We start from the raw sequence: 20,330 nt of genomic DNA, 5'->3' as shown, positions 1-20,330 counted from the left end.
TAGGGTGTCCCATGGGTTTCTCCATAGGGTGTCCCATGCTGTGCCCCACACTGTGCCCCATAGGCTGCCCCATAGTCTGTCCCATGCTGTGCCCCATAGTGTGACCCATAGTGTGCCCTATGGGGTGTCCTATGTTGTGCCCCATAGGGTGTTCTATGGGGTGTTCTATGGTGTGCCCCATGGGGTGTTCTATGGGGTGCCCTATGGTGTGTTCTATGGTGTGCCCCATGGTGTGCCCCATAGTGTGCCCTATAGGATGCCCTATGAGGTGTTCTATGGGGTGTTCTATGGTGTGCCCCATAGTGTGCCCCACAGTCTGCCCCACACTGTGCCCTATGGGGTGTTCTATGGTGTGCCCCAGGCTGTGCCCCATAGTGTGCCCTATGGGATGCCCTATGGGGTGTCCTATGGGGTGTTCTATGGGGTGTTCTATGGTGTGCCCCACGCTGTGCCCCATAGTGTGCCCCATAGTGTGCCCCATAGTCTGCCCCACACTGTGCCCCATAGTGTGCCCCATAGGGTGTTCTATGTTGTGCCCCATGTTGTGCCCTATGGGATGCCCTATGGGATGCCCTATGTGGTGTTCCCAGTGCCGTCAGTTCCCAGCCATGCACTGCAGCCTGTTCTTGTAGTACAGGATGCGGTACCGGAGGCCGCGGCTGTTGTCCCGCGGGTAGCGGTAGTGCAGGTACAGCCGCTCGCGCTCCGAGCGCCGCCAGGGCAGCGACAGCTTCGACGCGTGATCAACAACCACATCCTCACAGGAACCAACGTGGAGCAGACCCAGAGCGTCCAGGAAGAACTCTGGGGGGGACACAGGTCACATATACACATGTCCTATATACCTGTGTCCTATAGACCTGTGTCCTATAGCCCATATCCTATATCCTATATCCTATATCCCATATCCTCATGTCCTATATCCCATATCCCCATATCCTATATCCCATACCCCATGTCCTATATCCCATATCACATGTCCTATATCCCACATCCCATATACCATGTTCTATATCCCATATCACACATCCCATATCCCTGTGTCCCATAGGCCCTATACTCACCAAGATGTGCCACCCTCCTGAGCCGTGGGTCAAACCCCACGTCCCACACCCCACACACCCCATATCCCCCATATCCCCCATAGCCCCCATAGCCCCCACAGCCCCCATAGCCCCCATAGCCCCATAGCCCCCACAGCCCCCATAGCCCCCATAGCCCCCATATCCCCCATACCCCCCATAGCCCCCATAGCCCCCATAGACCCCATAGCCCCCATAGCCCCATAGCCCCCATAGCCCCCATAGACCCCATAGACCCCATAGACCCCATAGCCCCCATAGTCCCCATAGACCCCATAGACCCCATAGCCCCCATAGCCCCCATAGTCCCCATAGACCCCATAGCCCCCATAGCCCCCATAGCCCCATAGCCCCCATAGCCCCATAGCCCCCATAGTCCCCATAGACCCCATAGACCCCATAGCCCCCATAGCCCCCATAGTCCCCATAGACCCCATAGACCCCATAGCCCCCATAGCCCCCATAGCCCACATAGCCCCCATAGCCCCCATAGACCCCATAGACCCCACTGCCCCCATAGCCCCATAGCCCCCCTAGCCCCATAGCCCCCATAGCGCCATAGACCCCATAGCCCCCCTAGCCCCATAGCCCCCATAGCGCCATAGACCCCATAGCCCCCCTAGCCCCATAGACCCTATATCCCCCATATCCCCCATAGCCCCCATAGCCCCATAGCCCCCATACCCCCTTACGTAGATGTGCCACCCTCCTGAGCCGCGGATCAAACCCAACCTGCTGGACCTTATACCCCACACCCCATATCCCCATGTCCCATACCCTATATTCTACATCCCTGTGTCCCATACCCCACACCCCATATCCCATATCCCTATGTCCCATACCCCATACCCCACATACCCCATACACTACACCCCATAGACACCCCATAGACCCCATAGCCCCCATAGCCCTTACCCAGATGTGCCACCCTCCTCAGCCGTGGGTCGAACCCCACCTGCCAGACCTTATACCCCACACCCCATATCCCATGTCCTATATCCCATATTTGCATGTCCTATATCCCCATATCCCACATCCCCATGTCCCATACCCCATATCACACATCCCCATATCCCCATGTCCCATACCCCACATACCCCATACACTACACCCCATAGACACCCCATAGACACCCCATAGACACCCCATAGCCCCCATAGCCCCATAGCCCCATAGCCCCCATAGCCCCATAGCCCCATAGCCCCATAGCCCCATAGCCCCCATAGCCCCATAGCCCCATAGCCCCATATCCCCCATAGCCCCCATAGCCCCATAGACCCCATAGCCCCCATAGCCCCAATAGCCCCATAGCCCCCATAGCCCCCATAGCCCCATATCCCCCATAGCACCCATAGCCCCCATAGACCCCATAGCCCCCATAGCCCCATAGCCCCCATAGCCCCATAGCCCCCATAGCCCCCATAGCCCCATATCCATCATAGCCCCCATAGCCCCCATAGCCCCATAGCCCCCATAGCCCCCATAGCCCCATATCCATCATAGCCCCCATAGCCCCATAGCCCCCATAGCCCCATAGCCCCCATACCCCCTTACGTAGATGTGCCACCCTCCTGAGCCGCAGATCAAACCCAACCTGCTGGACCTTATACCCCACACCCCATATCCCCATGTCCCATACCCTATATTTTACATCCCTGTGTCCCATACCCCACACCCCATATCCCATATCCCTATGTCCCATACCCCATACCCCACATACCCCATACACTACACCCCATAGACACCCCATAGACCCCATAGACCCCATATCCCCCCTTACCTAGATGTGCCACCCTCCTCAGCTGTGGGTCGAACCCCACCTGCCAGACCTTATACCCCACACCCCATATCCCATGTCCTATATCCCATATCTGCATGTCCTATATCCCCATATCCCACATCCCCATGTCCCATACCCCACACCCCATAACCCACATCCCTGTGTCCCACACCCCATATCACACATCCCCATATCCCCATGTCCTACAACCCATATCCTGATGTCCTACACCCCATATCCCCATGTCCCATACCCCACATACCCCATACACTACACCCCACAGACACCCCATAGACACCCCATAGACACCATAGCCCCATAGCCCCATACACTCACCCAGATGTGCCACCCTCCTGAGCCGCGGATCGAATCCAACCTCCCATACCCCACACACCCCATAGCCCCCATAGCCCCCATAGACCCCATAGCCCCATAGCCCCCATAGCCCCCATAGACCCCATAGACCCCATAGCCCCCATAGCCCCCATAGACCCCATAGCCCCCATAGACCCCATAGCCCCATAGCCCCCATAGCCCCCATAGACCCCATAGACCCCATAGCCCCCATAGACCCCATAGACCCCATAGACCCCATAGCCCCCATAGACCCCATAGACCCCATAGCCCCCATAGCCCCATAGCCCCATAGACCCCATAGCCCCATAGCCCCCATAGCCCCATAGCCCCCATATCCCCCATAGCCCCCATACCCCCTTACCCAGATGCGCCACCCTCCTGAGCCGCGGATCGAATCCAACCTCCCATACCCCACACACCCCATAACCCCCATAACCCCCATAGACCCTATAGCCCCCATAGCCCCATAGCCCCCATAGCGCCCATAGCCCCATAGCCCCATAGCCCCATAGCCCCCATAGACCCTATAGACCCTATAGACCCTATAGACCCTATAGACCCTATAGACCCTATAGACCCCATAGACCCTATAGACCCTATAGACCCCATAGGCTCACCCAGATGCGCCACCCTCCTGAGCCTGGGATCGAATCCAACCTCTCTGACTTTATCCGTCCTGGCCATGAAGAAGTTGACGACTCCGTCGGTGACAACACACGAGGGGAACCCCAAGAGCCGATGGTGGAAGCCAGGCTGGGAGCGGAGACAGTCACCGGAGCTACCACCGGACAACAGCCGCAGCCGCTGCCTGTAGCTGGTGGTGAACCCGGAGAGCTCCCGCACAGCACCACCCACCTGCGGACACAGGGGATGGAGCACCAGTAACACCAGTAACACCAGTATCACCAGTAACACCAGTATCACCAGTAACACCAGTAACACCAGTAACACCAGTATCACCAGTAACACCAGTAACACCAGTAACACCAGTAACACCAGTAACACCAGTATCACCAGTAACACCAGTAACACCAGTATCACACCAGTAACACCAGTATCACCAGTCACCAGTATCACCAGTATCACCAGTCACCAGTACCACCAGTATCACCAGTATCACCAGTATCACCAGTATCACCAGTAACACCAGTATCACCAGTAACACCAGTAACACCAGTAACACCAGTATCACCAGTAACACCAGTAACACCAGTAACACCAGTATCACCAGTAACACCAGTAACACCAGTATCACCAGTAACACCAGTAACACCAGTAACACCAGTAACACCAGTAACACCAGTAACACCAGTAACACCAGTATCACCAGTAACACCAGTAACACCAGTCACCAGTAACACCAGTAACACCAGTAACACCAGTAACACCAGTAACACCAGTAACACCAGTAACACCAGTAACACCTGTCACCAGTATCACCAGTATCACCAGTAACACCAGTATCACCAGTAACACCAGTAACACCAGTAACACCAGTAACACCAGTAACACCAGTATCACCAGTATCACCAGTAACACCAGTAACACCAGTAACACCAGTAACACCAGTATCACCAGTAACACCAGTAACACCAGTAACACCAGTAACACCAGTAACACCAGTAACACCAGTAACACCAGTAACACCAGTAACACCAGTATCACCAGTAACACCAGTATCACCAGTATCACCAGTATCACCAGTAACACCAGTAACACCAGTAACACCAGTATCACCAGTAACACCAGTAACACCAGTAACACCAGTATCACCAGTAACACCAGTAACACCAGTAACACCAGTATCACCAGTAACACCAGTAACACCAGTAACACCAGTATCACCAGTAACACCAGTAACACCAGTAACACCAGTAACACCAGTATCACCAGTAACACCAGTAACACCAGTAACACCAGTATCACCAGTATCACCAGTAACACCAGTATCACCAGTATCACCAGTAACACCAGTATCACCAGTATCACCAGTATCACCAGTATCACCTGTCACCAGTATCACCAGTATCACCAGTCACCAGTATCACCAGTCACCAGTATCACCAGTATCACCAGTATCACCAGTAACACCAGTAACACCAGTATGGGAATAGGAACAAACATGGGAATGGGAACGGGACCTGAGGCCCCAGTAACAGGAACCTGACCCCACATTGGCACTGGAGCCCCCACAGCTCTGGGAACAGGAGCTCCAGGCACTGGGAATGGTGGGAACAGCACTGGAGAGCACTGGGAATGGGATGGGAATGGGACTGGGAATGGGACTGGGAATGGGATGGGAATGGGACTGGGAATGGGACTGGGAATGGGACTGGGAATGGGATGGGAATGGGATGGGAACTGGAGCTGGGAATGGGGTGAGAGCAGCACCCGAGAGCCTGGGATGGGGATGGGACCCATGGGGGGGGTATTGGCATGTGGGACCAGGACTGGCACTGGGAGCTCCTGCATCACCAGTATCCCCAGTATCACCAGCATCACTCCTGCATCACCAGCATCACACCAGTATCCCTAGTATCACACCAGTATCACACCAGTATCACACCAGTATCACCAGTATCACCAGTATCACACGAGTATCACACCAGTATCCCCAGTACCACCAGTACCACCAGTACCCCCAGCACCACCAGTATCCCCAGTACCACCAGTACCACCAGTATCCCCAGTCCCGCACCAGTGCCACCAGTACCCCCAGTACCCCCAGTATCACCAGCACCACCAGTACCACCAGTACCCCCAGTATCACCAGCACCACCAGTACCACCAGTACCACCAGTACCACCAGTACCACCAGTACCACCAGTATCACCAGTACCACCAGTTCCACCAGTATCCCCAGTACCCCCAGTATCACCAGTACCACCAGTACCACCAGTACCCCAAGTACCACCAGTACCACCAGTATCCCCAGTACCCCCAGTACTACCAGTACCACCAGTACCCCAAGTACCACCAGTACCACCAGTATCCCCAGTACCACCAGTACCACCAGTACCACCAGTACCCCCAGTACCGCCAGCACCACCAGTACCCCCAGTACCACCAGTACAACCAGTACCCCCAGTACCCCCAGTACCCCCAGTACCCCCAGCACCACCAGTATCCCCAGTCCCACCAGTACCCCCAGTCCCCCCAATACCACCAGTATCCCCAGTCCCGCACCAGTATCACACCAGTACCAACAGTATGCCCAGTACCACCAGTATCCCCAGTCCCGCACCAGTATCACACCAGTCCCACCAGTATCCCCAGTACCACCAGTATCCCCAGTACCACCAGTATCCCCAGTCCCGCACCAGTATCACACCAGTACAACCAGTATCCCCAGTTCCTCACCAGTATCACACCAGTCCCACCAGTATCCCCAGTCCCGCACCAGTATCACACCAGTACCACCAGTATCCCCAGTCCCACCAGTATCCCCAGTCCCGCACCAGTATCCCCAGTCCCACCAGTATCCCCAGTCCCGCACCAGTCCCACCAGTCCCACCAGTATCCCCAGTACCACCAGCACCACCAGTCCCACCAGTATCCCCAGTCCCACCAGTATCCCCAGTCCCACCAGTACCACCAGTATCCCCAGTCCCACCAGTACCACCAGTATCCCCAGTCCCACCAGTACCACCAGTATCCCCAGTCCCACCAGTACCACCAGTCCCACCAGTATCACACCAGTCCCACCAGTATCACACCAGTCCCACCAGTATCCCCAGTACCACCAGTATCCCCAGTACCACCAGTATCCCCAGTCCCGCACCAGTATCACACCAGTCCCACCAGTATCCCCAGTCCCACCAGTATCCCCAGTACCACCAGTACCACCAGTATCACACCAGTCCCACACCAGTCCCACCAGTATCACACCAGTCCCACCAGTATCACACCAGTACCACCAGTATCACACCAGTGTCCCACCAGTATCACACCAGTACCACCAGTATCCCCAGTCCCACACCAGTATCACACCAGTCCCACCAGTATCCCCAGTCCCGCACCAGTATCACACCAGTCCCACCAGTATCACACCAGTCCCACCAGTATCCCCAGTCCCACCAGTGTCCCCAGTTCCTCACCAGATCCAAACTGGTTTTCTCCAGCACATCCACCAGTTTCTCCAGTCTGGTTCTCGGTGTGAAGATGAAGTCGTCGTCCACCCATAGAACATACTTGGTGGTGACCTGAGACACTGCCAGGTTCCTGCCTGCGAACCAGCCCTGTGGGGCACAGACACCCTATAGCTGCCCCATAGCATCCTATAGCATCCTATGGTAACCCCATAGCATCCTATGGTACCCAACAGCATCCCCATGGCAACCACAGCATCCTATGGTACCCATAGAACATACTTGGTGGTGACCTGAGACACTGCCAGGTTCCTGCCCGCGAACCAGCCCTGTGGGGCACAGACACCCTATAGCATCCTATGGTAACCCTATAGCATCCTATGGCAGCCCCATAGCATCCTATGGCAGCCCCATAGCATCCTATGGCAGCCCCATAGCATCCTATGGTACCCAACAGCATCACCATGGCAACCACAGCATCCTATGGTACCCATAGAACATACTTGGTGGTGACCTGGGACACTGCCAGGTTCCTGCCTGCGAACCAGCCCTGTGGGGCACAGACACCCTATAGCATCCTATGGTAACCCCATAGCATCCTATGGTAACCCTATAGCATCCTATGGTACCCATAGAACATACTTGGTGGTGACCTGAGACACTGCCAGGTTCCTGCCCGCGAACCAGCCCTGTGGGGCACAGACACCCTATAGCATCCTATGGTAACCCTATAGCATCCTATGGTAACCCTATAGCATCCTATGGTAACCCCATAGCATCCTATGGTAACCCTATAGCATCCTATGGTAACCCCATAGCATCCTATAGCATCCTATGGTAACCCCATAGCATCCTATGGTAACCCCATAGCATCCTATGGTACCCAACGGCATCACCATGGCAACCACAGCATCCTATGGTACCCATAGAACATACTTGGTGGTGACCTGAGACACTGCCAGGTTCCTGCCCGCGAACCAGCCCTGTGGGGCACAGACACCCTATAGCATCCTATGGTAACCCTATAGCATCCTATGGTAACCCCATAGCACCCTATGGTAACCCCATAGCATCCTATGGTACCCATAGAACATACTTGGTGGTGACCTGGGACACTGCCAGGTTCCTGCCTGCGAACCAGCCCTGTGGGACACAGACACCCTATAGAACCCCATAGCATCCTATGGTAACCCTATAGCATCCTATGGCAGCCCCACAGCATCCTATGGTAACCCCATAGCATCCTATGGTAACCCTATAGCATCCTATGGTAACCCTATAGCATCCTATGGTACCCATAGAACATACTTGGTGGTGACCTGGGACACTGCCAGGTTCCTGCCTGCGAACCAGCCCTGTGGGGTACAGACACCCTATAGCATCCTATGGTAACCCCATAGCATCCTATGGTAACCCTATAGCATCCTATGGTACCCATAGAACATACTTGGTGGTGACCTGGGACACTGCCAGGTTCCTGCCTGCGAACCAGCCCTGTGGGGTACAGACACCCTATAGCATCCTATGGTAACCCCATAGCATCCTATGGCAGCCCCATAGCATCCTATGGTACCCAACGGCATCACCATGGCAACCACAGCATCCTATGGTACCCATAGAACATACTTGGTGGTGACCTGAGACACTGCCAGGTTCCTGCCCGCGAACCAGCCCTGTGGGGCACAGACACCCTATAGCTGCCCCATAGCACCCATAGCATCCTATAGTACCCACAGCACCCTATGGTACCCACAGCATCCTATGTCACCCAATAGCATCTTATGTCATCCATAGCACCCTATGGCACCCAATAGCATCCTATGTCACCCAATAGCATCCTATGTCACCCATAGCACCCTATGGCACCCATATTACCCCATAGCACCCTATGTCACCCAATAGCATCCTATGTCACCCAATAGCATCTTATGTCATCCGTAGCACCCTATGGCACCCAATAGCATCCTATGTCACCCAATAGCATCCTATGTCACCCATAGCACCCTATGGCACCCATATCACCCTATATCACCCCATAGCATCCTATGGCACCCATAGCACCCTATATGACCCCATATGTCACCTTGCCGAAGGGCATGAGGTAGTGCTCGATGTGAGCCCCGTGCAGGGGTTCAGGCCTGGGGCTGTCGTCAGCTACAACCACAGTCACCCCATAGCATCCTATGGTACCCATGTCACCCTATGTCACCCTATGTCACCCCATAGCACCCTATAGCACCCTATAGCACCCATATCACCCTATATGACCCCATATGTCACCTTGCCGAATGGCATGAGGTAGTGCTCGATGTGAGCCCCGTGCAGGGGTTCGGGCCTGGGGCTGTCGTCAGCTACAACCACAGTCACCCCATAGCATCCTATGGTACCCATAGCATCCTATGGTACCCATAGCATCCTATGGCACCCACAGCATCCTATGGCACCCACAGCATCCTATGGTACCCACAGCATCCTATGGCACCCACAGCATCCTATGGTACCCACAGCACCCTATGGTACCCACAGCATACTATGGTACCCACAGCATCCTATGTCACCCCACAGCATCCTATGGCACCCACAGCATCCTATGGCACCCACAGCATCCTATGGTACCCACAGCATCCTATGGCACCCACAGCATCCTATGTCACCCCACAGCATCCTATGGCACCCACAGCATCCTATGGTACCCACAGCATCCTATGGCACCCACAGCATCCTATGGTACCCACAGCATCCTATGGCACCCATAGCACCCTATGGTACCCAATAGCATCCTATGGTACCCATAGCATCCTATGGTACCTACAGCATCCTATGGTACCCACAGCATCCTATGGCACCCACAGCATCATATGTCACCCAATAGCACCCTATGTCACCCAATAGCACCCCATAGCACCCATATCACCCCATATCATCCTATGTCACCCAATAGCATCCTATGTCACCCAATAGCATCCTATGTCACCCGTATCACCCCATATCATCCTATGTCACCCAATAGCATCCTATGTCACCCAATAGCATTCTATGTCACCCATATCATCCCATATCATCCTATGTCACCCAATAGCACCCCATAGCACCCATATCACCCCATATCATCCTATGTCACCCAATAGCATCCTATGTCACCCAATAGCATCCTATGTCACCCATATCACCCCATAGCACTCATATCACCCCATAGCATCCTATGGCACCCATGTCACCCTATGTCACCCTATGTCACCCCATAGCACCCTATATGACCCTATATGACCCCATATGTCACCTTTCCGAAGGGCATGAGGTAGTGCTCGATGTGAGCCCCGTGCAGGGGTTCGGGCCTGGGGCTGTCGTCAGCTACAACCACAGTCACCCCATAGCATCCTATGGTACCCACAGCATCCTATGGTACCCACAGCATCCTATGGTACCCATAGCATCCTATGGTACCCACAGCATCCTATGGTACCCATAGCATCCTATGGCACCCACAGCATCCTATATCACCCACAGCATCCTATGGTACCCATGTCACCCTATGTCACCCCATAGCACCCTATAGCACCCATAGGACCCTATATCACCCTATATGAGCCCATATGTCACCTTGCCGAAGGGCATGAGGTAGTGCTCGATGTGAGCCCCGTGCAGGGGTTCAGGCCTGGGGCTGTCGTCAGCTACAACCACAGTTACAGTCGGATAGAACCGTCGGATGCTGCTGATCAGAGCTCGGAGCTTCTCATAGCGCAGGAAGGTCTTGGTGGCAACGGTGACCAGGGCTGAGATGTTGTAACCTGGGGGGGTAATGGGATATACTGGTGGGTACTGGGATGTACTGGGATGTACTGGGAGGGTAATGGGATGTACTGGGATGTACTGGGATGTACTGGTGGGGAACTGGGAGAACTGGGAGGGCACTGGGAGGAGGCCTCAGAGCTTCTCATAGCGCAGGAAGGTCTTGGTGGCAACGGTGACCAGGGCTGAGATGTTGTAACCTGGGGGGGGAACTGGGATGTACTGGGATGTACTGGGATGTACTGGGATGTACTGGGATGTACTGGGATGTACTGGTGGGGAACTGGGATGTACTGGGATGTACTGGTGGGGAACTGGGATGTACTGGGATGTGCTGGGAGGTACTGGGATGTACTGGGAGTGTAATGGGGGGGAACTGGGAGTACTGGGAGGGGAACTGGGAGTACTGGGAGCACTGGGAGGGGAACTGGGAGGGGACTGGGAGGGGAACTGGGAGTACTGGGAGCACTGGGAGGGGAACTGGGAGGGGACTGGGGGGCAACTGGGAGAACTGGGAGGTACTGGGAGCACTGGGAGGGATACTGGGAGGGTAGTGGGAGGGTAGTGGGAGCACTGGGAGGGATACTGGGAGTGTAGTGGGAGCGTACTGGGAGCACTGGGGGGGACTGAGAGTACTGGGAGAGTACTGGGAGGGCACTGGGAGGGTAGTGGGAGGGTACTGGGAGGGGAACTGGGAGTACTGGGAGGGGACTGGGAGGGCACTGGGAGTACTGGGAGGGGACTGGGAGGGGAACTGTGAGGGCACTGGGAGTACTGGGAGGGGAACTGGGAGGGGACTGGGAGTACTGGGAGGGGACTGGGAGCACTGGGAGGGCACTGGGAGGTCACTGGTAGGAGACTGGGAACACCGGGACGGGACTGGGAGGGGAACTGGGAGTACTGGGAGGGATACTGGGAGGGTAGTGGGAGGGTACTGGGAACACTGGGAGGGGACTGGGAGGGCACTGGGAGCACTGGGAGAACTGGGAGGGCAATGGGAGGAGGCCTCAGAGCTTCTCATAGCGCAGGAAGGTCTTGGTGGCAATGGTGACCAGTGCTGAGATGTTGTAGCCTGGGGGGGGAACTGGGATGTACTGGGATGTACTGGGATGTACTGGGATGTACTGGGAGCACTGGGAGCACTGGGAGCACTAGGATGTACTGGGATGTACTGGGATGTACTGGGAGCACTGGGATGCACTGGGAGCACTGGGATGTACTGGGATGTACTGGGATGTACTGGGAGCACTGGGGAGCACTGGGAGCACTGGGATGTACTGGGATGTACTGGGATGTACTGGGAGCACTGGGGAGCACTGGGAGCACTGGGATGTACTGGGATGTACTGGGAGCACTGGGGAGCACTGGGAGCACTGGGATGTACTGGGATGTACTGGGATGTACTGGGAGCACTGGGGAGCACTGGGAGCACTGGGATGTACTGGGATGTACTGGGATGTACTGGGAGCACTGGGGAGCACTGGGAGCACTGGGATGTACTGGGATGTACTGGGATGTACTGGGAGCACTGGGGAGCACTGGGAGCACTGGGAGCACTGGGAGCACTGGGATGTACTGGGATGTACTGGGATGTACTGGGAGCACTGGGAGCACTGGGAGCACTGGGAGCACTGGGATGTACTGGGATGCACTGGGAGCACTGGGATGTACTGGGAGCACTGGGAGCACTGGGAGCACTGGGATGTACTGGGAGCACTGGGAGCACTGGGAGCACTGGGGAGCACTGGGATGTACTGGGATGTACTGGGATGTACTGGGATGTACTGGGATGTACTGGGAGCACTGGGATGTACTGGGATATACTGGGGAGCACTGGGAGCACTGGGATGTACTGGGATGTACTGGGAGCACTGGGATGTACTGGGATATACTGGGGAGCACTGGGAGCACTGGGATGTACTGGGATGTACTGGGATGTACTGGGATGTACTGGGAGCACTGGGGAGCACTGGGAGCACTGGGAGCACTGGGAGCACTGGGATGTACTGGGATGTACTGGGATGTACTGGGAGCACTGGGAGCACTGGGAGCACTGGGAGCACTGGGATGTACTGGGATGTACTGGGATGTACTGGGAGCACTGGGAGCACTGGGAGCACTGGGATGTACTGGGATGCACTGGGAGCACTGGGATGTACTGGGATGTACTGGGAGCACTGGGATGTACTGGGAGCACTGGGAGCACTGGGAGCACTGGGATGTACTGGGAGCACTGGGAGCACTGGGGAGCACTGGGATGTACTGGGATGTACTGGGATGTACTGGGATGTACTGGGATGCACTGGGATGTACTGGGAGCACTGGGAGCACTGGGATGCACTGGGATGTACTGGGATGTACTGGGATGTACTGGGATGTACTGGGAGCACTGGGAGCACTGGGAGCACTGGGATGTACTGGGAGCACTGGGAGCACTGGGAGCACTGGGAGCACTGGGATGTACTGGGAGCACTGGGAGCACTGGGATGCACTGGGATGTACTGGGATGTACTGGGATGTACTGGGATGTACTGGGAGCACTGGGAGCACTGGGATGCACTGGGATGTACTGGGAGCACTGGGAGCACTGGGATGTGCTGGGATGTACTGGGATGTACTGGGAGCACTGGGAGCACTGGGATGTACTGGGATGTACTGGGATGTACTGGGATGCACTGGGATGTACTGGGATGTACTGGGATGTACTGGGATGTACTGGGATGCACTGGGATATACTGGGATGTACTGGGATGCACTGGGATGTACTGGGATGTACTGGGATGTACTGGGAGCACTGGGAGCACTGGGAGCACTGGGAGCACTGGGATGCACTGGGATATACTGGGATGTACTGGGATGTACTGGGATGTACTGGGATATACTGGGATGTATTGGGGCTGTCACCTCCATCCCCGTCGCTGTCCCCATAGAGCCTTGGGGCCGGCGGGTGCCGGATGCGGATGGTGAATGAGGCCTCATGTCCCTGGGTCCTGAACTGCACTGGGGGAGCAATGGGGAGATGTGGGGCAGGGTCTGACCCATAGCGAGACCCACACCTGAGCTATGGGGCTGACCCATAGTGAGACCCACACACTGAGCTATGGGGCAGCTCTGACCCATAGTGAGACCCACACCTGAGCTATGGGGCAGAGCTCAGCCCCATAGCGAGACCCACACCCCATACACTGAGCTATGGGGCAGCTCTGACCCATAGTGAGACCCACACCCATACACTGAGCTATGGGGCAGCTCTGACCCATAGTGAGACCCACACCCATACACTGAGCTATGGGGCAGCTCTGACCCATAGAGAGACCCACACCCATACACTGAGCTATGGGGCAGCTCTGACCCATAGTGAGACCCACACCCACACACTGAGCTATGGGGCAGCTCTGACCCATAGAGAGACCCACACACTGAGCTATGGGGCAGGGTCTGACCCATAGTGAGACCCACACACTGAGCTATGGGGCAGCTCTGACCCATGGACCGGATCCGATCCACGGACCAGTTCCCATCCCCATCCCATCCATGGACTGGATCCCATCCACATTCCATCAATTACCCCATTACCCCATTACCCCATTACCCCCATTACCCCCATTACCCCATTACCCCATTACCCCCATTACCCCATTACCCCATTACCCCATTACCCCCATTACCCCCATTACCCCCATTACCCCATTACCCCATTACCCCCATTACCCCATTACCCCATTACCCCCATTACCCCATTACCCCATTACCCCCATTACCCCATCACCCCATTACCCCCATTAACCCCATTACCCCCATTACCCCCATTACCCCCATTACCCCATTACCCCATTACCCCCATTACCCCCATTACCCCATTACCCCCATTACCCCCATTACCCCATTACCCCATTACCCCCATTACCCCCATTACCCCCATTACCCCATTACCCCATTACCCTCATTACCCCATTACCCCATTACCCCATTACCCCCATTACCCCCATTACCCCATTACCCCATTACCCCCATTACCCCCATTACCCCCATTACCCCCATTACCCCATTACCCCCATTACCCCCATTACCCCCATTACCCCATTACCCCATTAAACCCTATTAACCCCCATTACCCCATTACCCCCATTACCCCCATTACCCCATTACCCCATTACCCCATTACCCCATTACCCATTACCCCATTACCCCATTACCCCATTACCCCATCACCCCGTGACCCCCTGACCCCATGCCCCCTGCCCCCTCACCGATGTCAGCTGTACTGGGGTGATAGACTGTACTGGTGTAGGTGACAAACTGGAGCTGTCGGTTTAAATGGTCCAAACTGGGGCTGGAGATGGAGAACTGGGACTGCCCCTCCCCCCTCAGCGTCACCCCATCTACAGCCGCAGCCACCGTCAGTGTGCCCATGGAGGCTGAGAGGGACACCTGCAGTGGGGGGTAATGGGGTAATGGGGTAATGGGGTAATGGGGTAATGGGGGTAATGGGGTAATGGGGTTAATGGGGGTAATGGGGTAATGGGGTAATGGGGTAATGGGGTAATGGGGGTAATGGGGTAATGGGGTTAATGGGGGTAATGGGGTAATGGGGTAATGGGGTAATGGGGTAATGGGGTAATGGGGTAATGGGGGTAATGGGGTAATGGGGTTAATGGGGGTAATGGGGTAATGGGGTAATGGGGTAATGGGGTAATGGGGGTAATGGGGTAATGGGGTTAATGGGGGTAATGGGGTAATGGGGGTAATGGGGTAATGGGGTAATGGGGTAATGGGGTAATGGGGGTAATGGGGTAATGGGGGTAATGGGGTAATGGGGTAATGGGGTAATGGGGGTAATGGGGTAATGGGGGTAATGGGGGTAATGGGGTAATGGGGGTAATGGGGTAATGGGGTAATGGGGTTAATGGGGGTAATGGGGTAATGGGGTAATGGGGTAATGGGGTAATGGGGGTAATGGGGTAATGGGGTTAATGGGGTAATGGGGGAATGGGGGTAATGGGGGTAATGGGGTAATGGGGGAATGGGGGTAATGGGGGTAATGGGGTAATGGGGTAATGGGGGTAATGGGGTAATGGGGTAATGGGGGTAATGGGGGTTAATGGGGGTAATGGGGTAATGGGGTTTAATGGGGTAATGGGGTAATGGGTCCTCACCTCATAGCTCTCCCTTGGTGCCGCCTGAAGGCTGAGCCCTATGGGACCGGAGATTGGGGGGGATGAGTGGGGCAGAGGCCTCGTGACCCCTGCCCCATAGCGACCCCCCTGCCCCATAGCCCCTGCCCCATAGATCCTGCCCCATAGCCCCTGCCCCATAGCCCCTGCCCCATAGCCCCTGCCCCATAGCCCCCCCTGCCCCATAGCCCCTGCCCCATAGCCCCTGCCCCATAGCCCCTGCCCCATAGCCCCCCCTGCCCCATAGCCCCTGCCCCATAGCCCCTGCCCCATAGCCCCTGCCCCATAGATCCTGCCCCATAGCCCCCCCTGCCCCATAGCCCCCCCTGCCCCATAGCCCCTGCCCCATAGATCCTGCCCCATAGCCCCCCCTGCCCCATAGCCCCCCCTGCCCCATAGATCCTGCCCCATAGCCCCCCCTGCCCCATAGCCCCCCCTGCCCCATAGCTCCCCCTGCCCCATAGCCCCTGCCCCATAGCCCCTGCCCCATAGCCCCTGCCCCATAGATCCCTCACCAGGCACCAGAACCGTCTGCAGGGGTCGAACCTCCACCCCCTGAACCGGATACTCGAGGGGGGAGTTTGCTGGAGCAATGAGGAGTCGATCGGCAGGAGACTGAACCCTATGGGGAGAGGATGTGGGTCAGGGACCTATAGATCTGACCTATAGATCTGACCTATAGATCTGACCTATAGCACTGACCCATAGACTGACCCATAGACTGACCCATAGACTGACCTATAGACCTGACCTATAGACTGACCCATAGACTGACCCATAGACCTGACCCATAGAGACCTGACCCATAGACCTGACCCATAGAGACCTGAGCTATAGAGCACTGCCCCATAGCAGGTGCTCATCCTGCCCCATAGCTCCCCCATAGCAGCCCCATAGCTGCCCCATAGCTGCCCCATAGCTGCCCCATAGCTGCCCCATAGCATCCCCATAGCTGCCCCATAGCATCCCCATAGCATCCCCATAGCTGCCCCATAGCTGCCCCATAGCTGCCCCATAGCATCCCCATAGCTGCCCCATAGCTGCCCCATAGCTGCCCCATAGCATCCCCATAGCATCCCCATAGCTGCCCCATAGCTGCCCCATAGCATCCCCATAGCATCCCCATAGCATCCCCATAGCATCCCCATAGCATCCCCATAGCTGCCCCATAGCTGCCCCATAGCTGCCCCATAGCAGCCCCATAGCAGCCCCATAGTTGCCCCATAGCTGCCCCATAGCTCCCCCATAGCTGCCCCATAGCTGCCCCATAGCATCCCCATAGCTGCCCCATAGCTGCCCCATAGCATCCCCATAGCTGCCCCATAGCTGCCCCATAGCAGCCCCATAGCAGCCCCATAGTTGCCCCATAGCTGCCCCATAGCTCCCCCATAGCTGCCCCAAAGCTGCCCCATAGCATCCCCATAGCTGCCCCATAGCTGCCCCATAGCATCCCCATAGCTGCCCCATAGCTGCCCCATAGCAGCCCCATAGCAGCCCCATAGTTGCCCCATAGCTGCCCCATAGCTGCCCCATAGCTGCCCCATAGCTGCCCCACACCTGCCCCTCCCCCACCTCAGCCTGTACTCTCTGTACTCTCTCTCCCTCCTCAGTCTCTCATTGGCTCCGAGGCTGCTGCTGACGTCACTGACTCTGCTCTGCCCGAACAGAGGCTCCGGATCCGCTGAGCAGGAGCAGCTGTTGCCGGGGAGCAGCCTGCGGACCAGTATAAACCAGTATAGACCAGTATGGACCAGTATAGACCAGTACAGACCAGTATGAACCAGTATAGACCAGTATAGACCAGTATGAACCAGTATGGACCAGTACAGACCAGTATAAACCAGTACAGACCAGTATAGACCAGTATGGACCAGTACAGACCAGTATAAACCAGTACAGACCAGTATAAACCAGTACAGACCAGTATAGACCAGTATAAACCAGTATAGACCAGTATAGACCAGTATGGACCAGTATAGACCAGTATAGACCAGTATGGACCAGTACAGACCAGTATAAACCAGTACAGACCAGTATAAACCAGTATAGACCAGTATAGACCAGTATAGACCAGTATAGACCAGTATGGACCAGTACAGACCAGTATAGACCAGTATAGACCAGTATGGACCAGTACAGACCAGTACAGACCAGTATAGACCAGTACGGACCAGTACGGACCAGTACAGACCAGTACAGACCAGTATAGACCAGTATAGACCAGTATAGACCAGTATAGACCAGTACAGACCAGTACAGACCAGTATAGACCAGTATAAACCAGTACGGACCAGTATAGACCAGTATAGACCAGTATGGACCAGTATAAACCAGTATGGACCAGTATAAACCAGTACAGACCAGTATGGAACAGTATAGACCAGTATAGACCAGTATGGACCAGTATAAACCAGTATGGACCAGTATAGACCAGTATGGACCAGTATAGACCAGTATAGACCAGTACAGACCAGTATAGACCAGTATGGACCAGTATAGACCAGTATGGAACAGTATGGAACAGTATGGACCAGTATAGACCAGTATGGACCAGTATGGACCAGTATAAACCAGTATGGACCAGTATAGACCAGTATGGACCAGTATAAACCAGTATGGACCAGTATAGACCAATATGGACCAGTATAGACCAGCATAGACCAGTACAGACCAGTATAGACCAGTATGGACCAGTATAGACCAGTATGGAACAGTATGGACCAGTATAGACCAGTATAGACCAGTATGGAACAGTATGGACCAGGTATGGACCAGTATGGACCAGTATGGACCAGTATAAACCAGTATGGAGCAGTATAAACCAGTATGAACCAGTATGGACCACTATGGACCGGTATCAACTCATTTAGACCAGTATGGACCCATATGGAGCAGTATGGACCAGTACAGATCAGCATACACCCATATGAACCAGTACGGATCAGTATGGAGCAGTACGGACCAGTATAAACCAGTATGGGCCAGTATGGAGCAGTATGGAGCAGCGTTAAACAGTATGGACCACTAAGGGTCAGCATGGACCCATATGTAACCATAAGGACCAGTATGGACCTATATGGACAGCATGGACCAGTATGGACCAGTATGGACCAGTGTGGACCAGTACAGACCAGTGTGGACCAGTACGGACCAGTGTGGACCAGTACGGACCAGTATGGATCAGCATGGACCCATATGGACCACGTGTGGACCAGCATGAACCAGCATGGACCAGTATGGACCAATATGGACCAGGTGTGGACCAGCATGGACCAGTATGAACCCATATAGACCAGCATGGACCCATATGGACCAGTATGGACCCATATAGACCAGTATGGACCCATATGGACAGCATGGACCAGTATGGACCAGTACGGACCAGTACGGACCAATATGGACCAGTATGGACTCATATGAACCAGTACAGACCAGTATGGACCCATATGGACCAGTATGGATTAGTATGAACCCATATGCACCAGTACGGACCAGTATGGACCAGTATGGACCAGCATGGACCCATATGGACAGCATGGACCAGTATGGACCAGTATGGACAGCATGGACCCATATGGACAGCATGGACCAGTATGGACCAGTATGGACCAGTATGGACCCATATGGACAGCATGGACCAGTATGGACCAGTGTGGACCAGTATGGACCAGTATGGACCAGTATGGACCCATATGGACAGCATGGACCAGTATGGACAGCATGGACCAGTACACACCAGTATGATCCATTATCCCCCCCCCATGTGTCCCCCCCCTCCCCCCCCTTGGCCCCGCCCTCACCCGATGACGTCACGGCGCAGGCGGAAGGTCACGTGGGGGTAGGCGCGCGCCGGGCCCGCCCCGGGGGGCGGGGCCAGGACGAAGGGGGCGTGGCCAGTGAGGTCCACGGGGGGCGGGGCCGAAGGCGCCCATAGGTGGAGGAGCAGCGCGAGCGCCGAGGCCACGCCCACCGCCACTGCGCATGAGCGGGGAGCGCCGCGCATGGCGGCGGCCGGAAGGGGGGGGCTGGGGGGGGAGGGGAGGGGGGAGCGTGACCTCGG

General features: G+C 55.6%; 1 protein-coding gene across 1 annotated transcript; it reads right to left on the bottom strand.

Moving 5' to 3' along the window:
• Nucleotides 1–583: 583 nt before the first annotated feature.
• B4GALNT1 (beta-1,4-N-acetyl-galactosaminyltransferase 1) lies at nt 584–20,273 on the bottom strand. Its single transcript, XM_034071594.1, has 10 exons — nt 20,071–20,273; nt 17,843–17,983; nt 16,786–16,892; nt 16,253–16,290; nt 15,347–15,527; nt 14,001–14,096; nt 10,908–11,095; nt 7,317–7,457; nt 3,837–4,074; nt 584–804 (listed from the first exon to the last, which is right to left on the bottom strand). The coding sequence occupies exons 1-10, from the start codon at nt 20,271–20,273 to the stop codon at nt 596–598; spliced, it is 1,542 nt and encodes a 513-aa protein (XP_033927485.1). The 3' UTR covers nt 584–595.
• Nucleotides 20,274–20,330: the final 57 nt, after the last annotated feature.

This window comes from Melopsittacus undulatus, chromosome 21, assembly GCF_012275295.1.
Source record: "Melopsittacus undulatus isolate bMelUnd1 chromosome 21, bMelUnd1.mat.Z, whole genome shotgun sequence".
In the NCBI taxonomy this organism is placed as follows: Eukaryota; Metazoa; Chordata; class Aves; order Psittaciformes; family Psittaculidae; genus Melopsittacus; species Melopsittacus undulatus.
This window is presented reverse-complemented; position numbering and strand designations above follow the sequence as displayed.

What these genes read in the sequence shown, in the direction of transcription:
- B4GALNT1 (XM_034071594.1), bottom strand. Translation starts at nt 20,273, where the DNA reads ATGCGCGGCGCTCCCCGCTCATGCGCAGTGGCGGTGGGCGTGGCCTCG. An exon ending in CTGCGCCGTGACGTCATCGG is followed by an intron (nt 17,984 to 20,070) that starts GTGAGGGCGGGG and finishes ACTGGTCCGCAG; the next exon opens with GCTGCTCCCCGGCAACAGCT. An exon ending in GCAGACGGTTCTGGTGCCTG is followed by an intron (nt 16,291 to 16,785) that starts GTGAGGGATCTA and finishes CCGGTCCCATAG; the next exon opens with GGCTCAGCCTTCAGGCGGCA.